The sequence below is a fragment of the Nicotiana attenuata genome, chromosome 7, assembly GCF_001879085.1.
Source record: "Nicotiana attenuata strain UT chromosome 7, NIATTr2, whole genome shotgun sequence".
NCBI classification, from domain to species: Eukaryota; Viridiplantae; Streptophyta; class Magnoliopsida; order Solanales; family Solanaceae; genus Nicotiana; species Nicotiana attenuata.
The window spans coordinates 101231313-101244695 of NC_031995.1; the positions used below are offsets into that span (position 1 = coordinate 101231313).

Here is a 13383-nt window from a genome sequence, read left to right on the forward strand (position 1 = left end):
CGTACAATAGATCCTTGTAGTCCGACCCTTCCCTCGAACCCCGTGCATAGCGAAAGCTTAGTGCACTGGATTGTCCTTTCTCGGTATTTAACTTTTTGTAACCAATGTTCTCAAATTAGAGAAAGCTATATATATATCCACGTAGTACTCATTTTGTTTTATTAATTGAAATCCTATAGCTCAAGATTTCTCCTGTGGTCAGTTGTGCTGGAGTTCGGAAAGAGATAATGAAGAAGCTATTTATGGAATATAAGCACTCCGGCTTGAAGAGTGCGGAGTTAATTTATGACGGACACAATTGTGTATTCTCTGTCAGGCAGTTGCCCTTTTCTTCCAAGGACTTTAGCGTCACACTTGTTGGTATTGTAGTGTCATGACATGGTTTACACGTGACTTGTTAGTTGAGCTGTTAGGCTGTTAGTTAGGTAGCTTATGGTAGTTATAGTTGTTAATATAAGTTAAAGGGTAGATTAGTCTTTTTGTATGCTTACTAGTCTTCTTCTTCTTAGCTCCTTGTATATAATGATACAGTATGTTCAATGAAACAGTGGCTTGAACATTTCCTCTAATCACCGACTCTCTTCCTCACAATTCCTTCCAGAATTTTCCACCATTAGAGCCCTTGATAATCTCAGTATTTGAGCATGGTATTAGAGGAACGTACCTGGATTGAGTCACGCTAGATCTCTGAATTCTTCTTTTGCTTCCATCATCGATTAATCGAGATTTGTTGAAGCTCGTCAATTTTCAGTCATGCCAGAGTCAGATTCGTCGGTGCCGGAGATTGTGACGATTGATCACAATCATCCATTGTACATTGGACCTTATGATAATCCTAGCTCACTCGTGATACCTGTGAAGCTTACAGGCTCCGAGAATTATGGACTATGGAGTAGATCTATGAGAATAGAACTTTTGGGGAAGAAGAAATTAGGTTTCATCACTGGTAGATGCAGCAGGAGTGCGTATGAAGGAGAGTTGATCGAATAGTGAGAGATATGCATTGCCATTGTTCTCTCATGGATTATGAACAATGTGGCACCGGAGCTTCTAGGTGGAGTTGTATATGCATCTAATGCATATCTAGTATGGGAAGATCTGCGAGAAAGGTTCAACAAGGTAAATCGTGTTAGGATTTTTCAATTGCACCGTGAAATTGCCACATTATCTCAAGGAACTAATTCTGTTTCAGTATATTTTATTAAAGGAATTATGGCATGAATATGATGTTTTGGTTCCATTTTCTAATTGCTATGAAAAATCGAAAGAACATGCAGAAAATTTACATCAACAAAGAGTTATGCAATTTCTATCTGGTTTGAACGAATCATATGACCAAGCTAGAAGACAAATTCTTATGAAAACAAATGTGCCTAGTCTAAATCAAACTTATGATATGATTATTCAAGATGAGAGTCAACAAAAAATAGGAGTGAATGCTGTAACTTCTGATAAGATAGAGCCTTTAGCTATGCAAGCAGGACGAGGAAGAGGTAGGAGACAATACCTACAATGTGATTGTTGTCACCTTAAGGGACATACTAAGGAAAATTGTTATAAGATTGTTGGTTATCCTGCTGATTATGCTCCTAGAAGGAGATATGGTGAAGGAATAAGGACTCAAGGTGAATGGCAACAGAACTCAGGCACTGGAAATCAAAATATTTGGAATGGGACAACTAATGGTAAAGGTGGATGGAACAATCCTAATGTTGGTAAGCAAGGTGGCAATGGTGGCAATGCTGGTAAACCAGGTGGCTGGAGAAGAGAACCTATGGCTATGATTAACAATGCAGATGTAAGTACATCTTTTATGCAGGATATGGGTGATGGCCCATCTGGAGTTGCTGAGCACAAGAGATATTACTACTTCACAAATGACCAATACAATCATATTCTAAATCTGTTGAACAAGGAGTCACATCCTGAATCAAGCATGGCAAACATGGCAGGTCCAGGAACAAGTGCAGAAGCAAGTGAGGTTAAATGTCTGATGAGCAATTTTACACAAAAATCACAGGAGAAGGAATGGGTTGTAGATTCAAGTGCTACTCATCACATCACCTCTGATTTAGAGTTATTATCAGATGTTAAATGTACAAAGAAAACTAATAAGTATAGAGTACATCTTTAAATTGGAGAGCAAGCTGATATTACTCACATTGGTAGTGCAACCCTATTAGACAAGAGAGAGATCAAGGATGTGCTTTATGTTCCTAATTTCAAGTTTAGCTTGCTCTCAGTAGCAAATTTAACAAAGGAACTGAAATGTAATGCCAATTTCTTTCCTGATTTCTGTGTATTTCAGGATCTTTGGAATGGCAAGGTGATGGGGATTGGTAAAGAAAGAGGAGGCTTGTATGTACTCAGAGGATTGACTAACAGAATAAATGCACTCAATGCTGTGATCAAGACAAGCAGAGATTCAAGTGAAGTTTGGCATAACAGGCTAGGTCACCCATCTGCATCAGTAATGCGACATGTAGTAGGCTTAAATAATAAAAACAGTGAAGTGTCACATGAAAATTGTTTGATATGTCCACTAGCAAAGCAGACTAGATTGAAGTTTCCATTAAGCAAGTCCAGAACGGAGATATCATTTCATCTTCTACACATGGACCTATGGGGACCCTGTAAGATTGCTACATTAGATAAGAAACATTATTTCCTAACAATTGTGGATGATTACTCTAGATATACATGGGTGTTCTTTTTGCAGCTAAAATCTGAAGCAATAGTGGCAATAAAGCAATCCATTGCCATGGTTCAAAATTAATTTGGTGTTGTGATTAAGGTGATAAGATCAGATAATGGATCTGAATTTTTTAATGCACAATGTTCTGAGCGGTTAACAGGTCTTGGTATAATTTACCAAAGCAGCTTCCCTTACACTTCACAGCAAAATGGCATAGTGCAGAGAAGGCACAAGTATTGACACTGCAAGGGCTTTGAAGTTTTAGGTTTCAATTCCAAATAGATACTGGGGGTTGTGTGTTAAGACAACAGTATACTTGATTAACAGGCTACCATCAAGTGTTCTAGGGGGCAAAACTCCATAGAGTTGTTGTACCACAAGAATGCTAATATTGCACATTTGAGAACTATATGTTGCTTGTGTTATGCAACAAATTTAGTCAAAACAAATAAGTTTGCAGAGAGGGCCAAGGCAGCCATTCTCATGGGATACTCTGAGATACAGAAGGGTTACATTCTGCTTGATTTAGCCACAAAGCAGTTTTTTACAAGTAGAAACGTCATATTCAAGGAATCAGGGTTTCTATTTTCTAAGAAGGATGAGAGCAGATCATATGATTCACAGGAGCACATGGAGAAAGGAATACTGCAATTCTCACCTTTACACACACAGCCAGGTGACAACACATTTGATGGAAGTGTATAAACTCCAACGGCAGAAGACATGAGCCTACAAGAAAATGGAAAAAGTGGTATGCAAGGGAATCTACCAATTCTGCATGAGATAAGCAATGATGATATGTAGGAAACTTCTCAGAATATTCACAATATGGATATTGTTCATGCATGTACACAAAGTGATGAACATCAAGGAGGTGCAGAGATCTCAGTCAACAGGCAGGAAGATGATGGTGATGAGGGGATTTCAAGACCGGGCAGAAGGTCTACAAAACAAGTTAAGGAACCAATATGAATGAAAGAAGACAACTACCTGCAACTATCCTATTTCCAACTACCTGACTTATGATCATACTAGTACAAGCTACTTGGCTAGGTTCTCTCAGCTAATAGAACCACAGACATTTAAAGAAGCAGTGAAAGACAGCAGGTGGATAGAGGCTATGAAACAAAAAGTAAATGCATTAGAAGATAACAAAACATGGGAAATAGTGAACTTACCAGAAGGTAAGAACACTGTTGGATCCAAATGGGTGTACAAGATCAAGTTCAAGGCAAATAGAGAAGTTTAAAGATTTAAAGCAAGGTTAGTAGAAAAAGGATACAGCCAAAGGGAAGGTTTGGATTATCATGACACATTCTCACCGGTGGCAAAGATGGTCACAGTGAGATCTGTCATTTCACTAGTAGCATCAAGAGGTTGGAACCTGTTTTAGATGGATGTCTATAATGCATTCTTATAGGGAGACCTAAATGAAGAAGTGTATATGGAGCTTCCTGAGGGGTTCAGAAGACAAGGGGAGCAGAAGGTGTGCAGATTGCTCAAGTCCTTGTATGGACTTAAGCAGGCCTCTTGACAGTGGAATATCAAGCTGACTGAAGCATTACTTAGAGCAGGGTTCAAACAAATTCATCATGACTACTCACTCTTTACATTGAGAAGTCAAGAAGGGATAGTAATTATTTTAGTGTATGTGGATGATCTCCTCATTACAGGAAGTAGCTCAACACTAGTGAAGAAAGCCAAAGATATACTGCATCAGAATTTTAAGGTAAAAGATCTGGGAGAACATAAATACTTCTAGGTATTGAGGTTCTAAGGTCTATAGGTGGAGTGTTGCTGAACTAAAGGAAATACATACTGGAGTTAATCTCAGAAATGGGTCTGAGTGGTGCCAAACCTGCAAGCACACCATTGGAAGTAAATTCCAAGTATCTAATAGAATATGATCAAGCAAATGGAATCACAGGGATTCACATTTACAGAATGTTGGTGCTTATCAGAGGTTAGTAGGAAGGCTTTTATATGTTACAATTACCAGGCCAGACATCAATTATGTAGTGCAGGCATTGAGTCAGTTTATGCAAGCACCCAAAAGGTCTCACTGGGATGCTGCTTTAAGAGTTGTAAGATACTTGAAAATTGCTCCTGGACAAGGGATGTTGATGAAGTCTGACTATGTAGAGACTCTTGCCTATTGGTATGACTCTGACTGGGCTGTATGTCTGAATACTAGAAGGTCAGTTACTGGATATGTCATCAAATTTGGAGATTCAATGATCTCTTTGAAGTCAAAGAAACAACAAACTGTCTCTAGGAGTTCAGCTGAGGCAGAATACATGAGTATCGCAGCCAGCATTGCTGAGGTAACATGGTTACTTGGGCTATTCAAGGAGTTAGGTGTAAACATAATTCAACCAGTCACAATTCTTAGTGATAGTAAGTCAGCAATCCAACTTGTGGCAAATCCTGTGCTTCATGAAAGAACCAAGCACATAGAGATTGATTGCCTTTTATTCGAGACATGATGAAGGAAGGAACAGTTAAGGCTGTGCATGTTAACACCAAGGAGCAGCAGGCATATTTGCTGACTGTAGCTTTGGGGACAACTCAACATGTTCATCTGCTTGGCAAGCTGGGAGTGTTCAACATTTTGCACCTTCCAGCTTGTGGGTGCATATTGTAATGTCACATGGTTTACACGTGACTTGTTAGATGAGCTGTTAGGCTGTTAGTTAGATAGCTAATGATAGTTATGATTGTTAATATAAGTTAAAGGATAGATTAGTCTTTTTACATGCTTACTAGTCTTCTTCTTCTTAGCTCCTTGTATATAATGAAACAGTGGCTTGAACATTTCCTCTAATCACCGACTCTCTTCCTCACAATTTCTTCCAGAATCTTCCACCATTAGAGCCATTGATAATCTCTATTCTCTGTATTTGAGCAATTGGCAGTGATTCAAGGTATATGTGTGTGGATATAACCTGTATAGTGTTTATTTAATTTGTTTTAAATTAGGTTTAGATTTTTGTTATGTGTCGTTTCATAATGTATCTTATGGTTTTGTATTGCTTAATGAATACAACGTTTAGATAGATTATATCGTTTGTTATTGTTTCATGATGTCATGCACCAACAACATGAGAATAAACTTCCAACATTACTAAGACAAAATAGGATACAGAGTAGAACTATTATAATAAAAAGTAAGGTAAAAGATAAAATATGATTATTTAATGACGAGGAAGGGAAGATGAGAGGAAAAAAATAAGGAAACGACGTCACCACACCAAATCCGTTATTCCATAAAGTAACAGTTTTTGTTGTTACGTAACGACGAATTTAGCGATGCGATACAATAAAATTTAAGTAACAATCAAAATAAATAGTGTATTTAAAGTAATAATACGATACAATACAATAGTAACAACCGTCCAAACAAGGTGTTAGAATATTTATTTCTTACTCCTTGTTTGTTCATTTGATTTCAGAAATGCACAGACGCATACTGTCTCTTTTCAGGTTTCCAATGAGGTACAGACTATGCTAGATGGACAATCAGAGACCTCACAATCACTTATTAAAGCTCTGAGTAATGTTCTTCAAGCAACTCCATCAGAAACGTTTGTTCCTCTCTTTTCTTCTTGTTTTTCTTTTCCCTTTTATTGGTCTAACCTAGCTCCAACGGGAAGGTAGACTTGGGGTAACTGGTAAAGTTGCTGTTATGTGACCAGAAGTTTACGAGTTTGAGTCGTGGAAATAACCTCTTGCAGAAATATAGGGTATGACTGCCTATAATAGACCCCGCGCATAGGGGAGCTAAGTGCACCGGGCTGCCACTAGTCTAACCTAGCTCCAACGGGAAGGTGAGCTATGACGTAACTGGTAAAGTTGATGTCACGTGACCAGAGGGGCACGGGTTCGGGCCGTGGAAATAGCCCTCTTGCAGAAATGTAGGTAAGGCTGTGTACAATAGACCCTTGTGGTCCGGCCCTCTCCCGGACCCCGCGCAAAGCGGGAGCTTAGTGCACCGGGCTGCGACCAGTCTAACCTAGCTCCAACTCTTCAATTGCAGTTACCATGTAGTCGGAGAATATTTCTGCAATATGTACAAGTCCGGTAAGCTCATCAATGGCTTTGAAAACTGGAGAGCATATTCTCAAATGTAAAGTCTACACTGTCAGGCCTTTATCTTTGTATAGGTATTGCCGTACAATTAGTACGCTTGATTAGTTCTATAATATTGGACCTTTTTCCTCTAATTCTTCTGGTGTTGCTATATATGTTGCAGATACATCTGTCAAAGTAATGTATGAACCAACTTCTGTTTTTGCATTTGTCTGTAAGTATTTGAACACGGATATAACAAAGGGGATAAATGATGAGGAGCACATAAAGGTATTTGAAAGTTTCTCCCTTGTTTTAGAATTCTATTCTAGTTGGAAGCTATGTTGCTCGGACTCTCCGAAATGTTGACAGGTGCGTGTCGGATCCTCCAAAAATAGTAAATTTTTTTGAGGACCTGACACTGGTGCGGTATCATTTTTGGAGAGTCCGCAATATAGGTTGGAAGTATGTTTTAAGATTGAATTTTTTCTATGTAATTTCAGGTCAAGCGCATTCTGCAAGGTCTTCAATATAACAACCCGATCGGTCGTTTTGAGCTCTAGCGCGTCGTTTGGCAGTTTGAGTCCATGAGCAGCTTCATTTCGGATATTATGACTTATACGCGTGATCGAAATTGAATTTCGGGAAGTTCGGATTTGAATTGGAAAGAAAATTTTTATTTGAAAAGCTTTAAGTTGAAAGAATTGACCAAGATTGGATTTCGAGTAAACGACCTCGGAATCGGGATTTGAAGGTTCCAACAAGTTCGTATGATGATTTCGGACTTGGGCGTATGTCCGGATCGGGTTTTGGATGACCGTGGAGCGTTTGGACGCCTATTGTGGAAGTTAGCATTTTAGAAGGATTTCATAAATTTGGGTTGAAGAGCATTTCAATGTTACCGATGTCTGTTTGGGATTCCGAGTGTGGGAATAGCTCCGTATGGTGATTCTGGTATTGAGAGCGCGTCCAGAAGTGAATTCGGGGGTCCGTAGGTCATTTTGGGGTCATTTGCCGAAAGTTAGAAATTTGAAGGTTTTTGAGAAGTTTGACCAGAAGTGGACTTTTTGATATCATGGACGGATTCTGATTCCGGAAGTTGGAATAGGTCCGTAATATCGAATGTGACTTGTGTGAAAAATTTGAGGTCAATCGGGCGTGATTTGATACGTTCCGGCCTCGAATTTAGAAGTTTGAAGTTCTAAAGTTCATTCAGCTTGAATTGGAGTGCGATTCATGGTTTTAGCGTTGTTTGATGTGATTTGAAAGCTCGACTAAGTTCGTAATGTGTTTTGGGACAGTTGGTATAATTGGTTGAGGTCCCGAGGGCCTCGGGTGGGTTGCAAACGAATCGATTTTTGACTTGAAGGAGGAGCTGAAGGGGATTCTGGTTGCTGGTGTAACCTCTTCTGCGGAAGCTTCATCGCAGAAGCAGCCCCACAGAAGCTAGGCAGTGAACCGCAGAAGCGGCTGGGAGTGAATAGGGCAGAGGCCGCATGTGCGAAGGAATTTCCGCACCTGCGTGATCGCGGATGCGGTCTTGGCAACGCAGAAGCGGATAGGGGTAGCTGGGGGCTTTCCCATAGAAGCAGAATTGGTGCCGCACCTGCGGAACTACAGAAGCGGTCCAGTGATCGCAGGTGCGAGGATCGCTGGGTAGAGGAGGATTTTATAAACGGGACTTGGCCCATTTTTCTCCAATTTTCATTTGGTTTGGGTGATTTTTGAGAGCTTCAGGGGGAGATTTTCTTCAAGCAACACAAGGTAAGTGATTCCCACTCAAGAAAAGTTAAATACATGGTTTGTATAAGGATTTAAACATAGAAATTTGTAGAAATTGTGGGGTTTTTGGTAGAAAACCTAGAATTTGGCATTTTGGATATTTTACCACGAATTTGGGTATGAAATTGAGAATAAATTATATATTCGAGCGTATGAGGTTATGGGTAAAGTTTATCTTCAAAAAATTTTAGAATCCGGGCAGTGGTCCCGAGGGTAATTTTTATCGACTTTCCGTACGAAGTTAGAAATTGATGTAAATAGAATTATAATGAGTATTAGAATATATATTTATGGATTTTTTCATTTATTGACTAGTTTTGGAGCGTTGGACATTGGTTTGGGTTGTCGGAAGGGCTTGAGAGCCAATTATGGAATTTCGGAGCGAGGTAAGTCTCCTTTCTAACCTTGTAAGAGGGAATTTACCCCATAGGTAAAATAATTCAATATGTGCTTCAATTTGTGGGGGCTACGTACGCACGAGGTGACGAGAGTCCGTGCGTAGCTACTATTATGCTTAAGTCCGGGTAGTCTAGGACCTTAAAGCATGCTATACTTACGATATTTGTAACCTTGTTGCCAATTTAAATTGCTTAAGTCATATCGAACTTGGTAAATAAATTTCTAAAAGGTTAAATTTCATTTTCTTGACCGTGAAAAGAGATTTGCCATTTTTTTTGGGTAATTGCTCCTTGATGAATTCTTGATTGACTGTTTGAATGTATTTTTCTTTTGTGGAATGGGCCGAACGCCTCGACAGATTAAATAGATGCATCTATGGTTCGTGCCGTTCGACCATCCGGCGATGCACAATTTAAATATTATGTTGGATCGGGTCGTACGACCTCGACATGATTGCGCATGACTTAATTGATTGTCTTTGAACTATTGATGATTGATGTGGCCTCATTGGCCGGAGATATAAATTGTTAAAATATGATAAATAAATTTGGGATTCTCCTATTAACAAAAGAATTGTTTACCTGCTTCATGTTATTGAGCTTGCAGTCGCCTTATAAAATCCACAATTTCACACATTGTTGGTATATTATTGTTGGCCATAGTAAATGTCGGAGTCGACCTCTCGTCACTACTTTTTCGAGTTTAGACTGATACTTACTGGGTACACGTTGTTTTCGTACTCACACTACACTTGCTGTACATTTTGTTGTACAAGCACATGTATGGCTAGTGGCCTAGTGGGCGCAGTGGCATGGATGACACGGGGACTTAGGTGAGCAGCATCTTGTGTGACGATCCGCAGCCAGCAGAGTCTCCTTCAGGGTACTTGTATTTTCTTTTCTATCCAAAAATTGTATTCCGGACAGTTATTGTATTTTATCTTATTTCCTAGTAAATGCTCATGCACCTGTAACACCGGATTCTAGGATGATTATGGGATATTCGGTATTGAAATTTGGAAAACATTATTATTATTATTCTGTAAAGTTCATCTTTTACTAGTTAAGTTGAAGAAAATTTATGATTTCAAAAATGTTAAAATGAGAATTTAATCAACTATTTAGTGTTGGCTTGCCTGACAGTGGTGTCCGGCGCCATCACGACCTTTAACGGATTTTGGGTAGTAAAAACATGGTATCACAGCACTAGGTTCATTTAGGTCTCATGAGTCATGAGCATAGTCTAGTAGAGTCTTGCGGATCGGTACGGAGACGTTTGTACTTATCTTCGAGATGCTACAGGGTTGTTAGGAGAACTTCCCTTCTTGATTCCTCATCGTTCAAGGTTGATTCCTTTGAGGCTTATGCCCTTGTTTCTTTCCTAATCAATCTTATGCGACGTGAAGCACTGGTTATAAATCAAGTATTTGAGGAATTGTAATGATACTATAGATGCGGTGCGGAATATTTCTCCCTGCGTAGTTGATTGGTCTATGATCGTCGCCTTGTAGAAGGATATTCTGTCATTTCAGCTCAGTAGTTGTACCTTTGAGAGCTCTGAGGCTATGCACAGGTTGCTATGATGCTCATGAGTTGTTATCGCATAGTATTGATGTGATGGTAAGATGCTTGCCTATGTGTCGGGGCAATGAATCACTTGAAAGGAGGTTTACTCCGTGCATGATTCAGAGATTCAGTATTTTATTTTTGGCGGAGGAAAGGCAATCAAACTATAAATGTTCAGGTTTGGGTTGATGGAGTAACGAGACTTGGTATTTTCGAGCGTGATGGAAATATTCGTCTATGATATAGTGTCATTGTCCTTGTTGAATACGTTAAGTTCGTCGGTATTATGTTTTTCTACAATTCGCCTTTGAGGCAGAGTAGCGTGAAATAGTACCGGAGAAGCGACTATCAGGATCGCGGTGTGTAGTGGTTCAGAATTGAATCGGTGTTCCTGGTATTGATGGCTCGAGAAGGATGATTCTCAGAAAGGTTTGAAGTTAGTAGCCATCTATTGGTTCAACTGCTACAGAGATAGATTTTGATTTCAGACAACAGCTAGGCGGCGAAGGATGAGGAAGGATGTGTGGAGTTGTCTTGGGGGGGTTAAATTTCTAGAAGGCCAGGTGGAAGAAGCAGAAGTCGAGTAGTTGCTTAAAGGAGAGGATTTAACCAAAATGGGAGCGTGGCAGAGTGGCATGTGGGTTCCGTGATAGGATAGCTACATGCCTTGATAAAAGTTTGGAGCGATTTGGATTTATGGTGGACAGTGACTAGGTCTACGGACTTAATATGGAATATTGGCTATTATTCGGCGGAATATTTGGATACAACAGAAAAGAGTTGCTTGATATGAAGAAGATACAACATGACTTTGGATGGGAATGTATTGTCACACCTTTAGTTGATGTCCATGAGGAGTGAACATACTTGTGCAGCTGGTGAATGAGCAAACAGGTAGTAATTATAGTAATTGTACTCGGTGCAGCATCGTTGGAAGAGGCCAACAGGTAGTTTCCACAGGTGGGTTATCTCCTGTGAGCGCATTGGCGGTCGCGTGTTATTGACGCAGTCTCTACGAAGAATTCTACTGGCTATCCGGTAAAAGGATGAATATGTAAATGTAACTAGGGATTCATAATGTTCATGAAATGCTAACAGAAGGATTTCAAGTAATTTGGCGGGTTGATTGTGCAAGACCATGTCAATGGGGGATAAGGAATCTCGGTGGATTCCAGAGTTATGCAATAGTTGCTTCAAGCTAAGTGGGAGAGCCCCACCGTCTACAAATTTGGATTTGCATGGTTGTCTACTTGTGACGTTTCTGGTTATCGGTATGTTGATAGGTTATTATGACTAAGGAAAGAGAACATCAGTGTTAATTTGAGCAAAGGATTTGAGGAATGTGCACTATAATTGGCCTTATCGATCCATGTTCAGGCTCTAGGAAGGTTCAGGATTTATGCTTCGTGTAGAGGTGATTTACATGGAAAGTGATTCAGCAAAGTGCTTCTTTGAGAGGGTGTTCATATGATGGCAGAGCCTTGGAGTTGATTATATTCGGGACCAAGTCATAGTGGATGACTCTCAACAACGGTCCTAGTGGATTCAAAAGTCAAAGTGCGGTGCCTGAAAATTTCGACTCCATAGTATGGTTGAGTATCGAGCTTTTACAGCGGACTATGATAAAGGAGCTTGGGATGCTCTGTATTATCTCCGGTCTGTGGTGTAGTATAGGGAGAATGGGAGGAAATAGCTTTGGATTTATAGAAGAATTATCAGAATGGGTGTACCAGTTGAAGGCGCGATTATGCGCACAAAGAGGGTACGAAATGGTTCATAGGTTTTAAGACAATGTGGTCTCGTGAAACGGGGTCACTCAGGACGAGTTCGGATTGAGTTCGCTATGTTTTGAATGGATCTATTATTATTCCTAAAGCAAGTCTAGGGTAAATTAGAAGAAGTTAGATCGGTTAGCAATGGTTGAATCGACATAATGATGGCAATGATCAACTCCTTCAGCGTATTGAGTTACTCATGTGATTTGTGACGGTACGTGCGAGGTTTTTGCCGTAATTGATTTTATTTGGAGGATTTCGAGTATTATGGCCTATTATGTGCAAATGGATCCCGGAAGAGCTATGGTGGTTTAGACCACTACTTGAGGTTGGTATTTTCTGCGGATATGAGAATTCAGTCGCGTGTTGCAATGGTTCTCTTGAAATGAGTTAAGTAAAAGGTTTCTATATAATGAAGTTTTTACCCCATTGGTGGTTCAAGAGTTATGATGATTCTTGTACTCTTGCGCATTGGCATAATTAAGCGCATCGAGTAGCATGGGATTTGGAAGTTGAGGATCAAGGTTGTAGTTTGGTGCCGACAAAAATGTCACCAGCTCAGATGAGCAGGGAAAAAGGATTAAGATGGTTAGAGTAAGCTGGTATTGTCTTTAGCGTCACCTGAGATCGGTGTCCTGTGTAAGAGGCTTTGAGTACTGATTTCGGATTTTTGATTTGCTTTACAGCATTAGAGCGGCCGGTGGTATGGATGTGCAGACTTGTTACCTGGTACAGAAGGTCGCGGGAGCGTATCCCACGGGAAGATGGTATAAGTGTGACAGGTAGTCACCTAATTGATTATAGACTGAAACCAAGTATGGAGATTGGGGTACTACCGTTAATGTGAGAGTTTGTGCCTGAAGGGCGCTCGGTTCATTTGGTTGTGGACTATGGAAGTTTGTTCCGGATTTGACAGTTGTTCTTATGTTATTGTGAATCCTTAAAAGGTTATTAGCCTAGTGCGGTATGATTAGAATCGGCTTGAGGTCTGTGGATGGATATAAATGTGAACGTGGTCTCTATATCAGGCCGGATGTTCATTTCAGCATAGCGCTCCTTATGGAGGAGTATTCGAACGTTGGATGTTGTTTCCTCGTCG

General features: G+C 40.0%; 1 protein-coding gene across 1 annotated transcript; it reads left to right on the forward strand.

Moving 5' to 3' along the window:
• LOC109230324 lies at positions 1027 to 5181 on the forward strand. The gene is made up of 10 exons (XM_019395834.1): positions 1027 to 1119; positions 1208 to 2122; positions 2309 to 2748; positions 2856 to 2928; positions 3023 to 3394; positions 3500 to 3636; positions 3731 to 3926; positions 4116 to 4181; positions 4233 to 4424; positions 4639 to 5181. Exons 1-10 carry the CDS (start codon positions 1027 to 1029, stop codon positions 5179 to 5181), a joined length of 3027 nt encoding a protein of 1008 aa, XP_019251379.1.

What these genes read in the sequence shown, in the direction of transcription:
- LOC109230324 (XM_019395834.1), top strand. Translation starts at nt 1,027, where the DNA reads ATGAACAATGTGGCACCGGAGCTTCTAGGTGGAGTTGTATATGCATCT. An exon ending in ACAACACATTTGATGGAAGT is followed by an intron (nt 3,395 to 3,499) that starts GTATAAACTCCA and finishes GATGATATGTAG; the next exon opens with GAAACTTCTCAGAATATTCA. An exon ending in GAAGACAAGGGGAGCAGAAG is followed by an intron (nt 4,182 to 4,232) that starts GTGTGCAGATTG and finishes GCCTCTTGACAG; the next exon opens with TGGAATATCAAGCTGACTGA.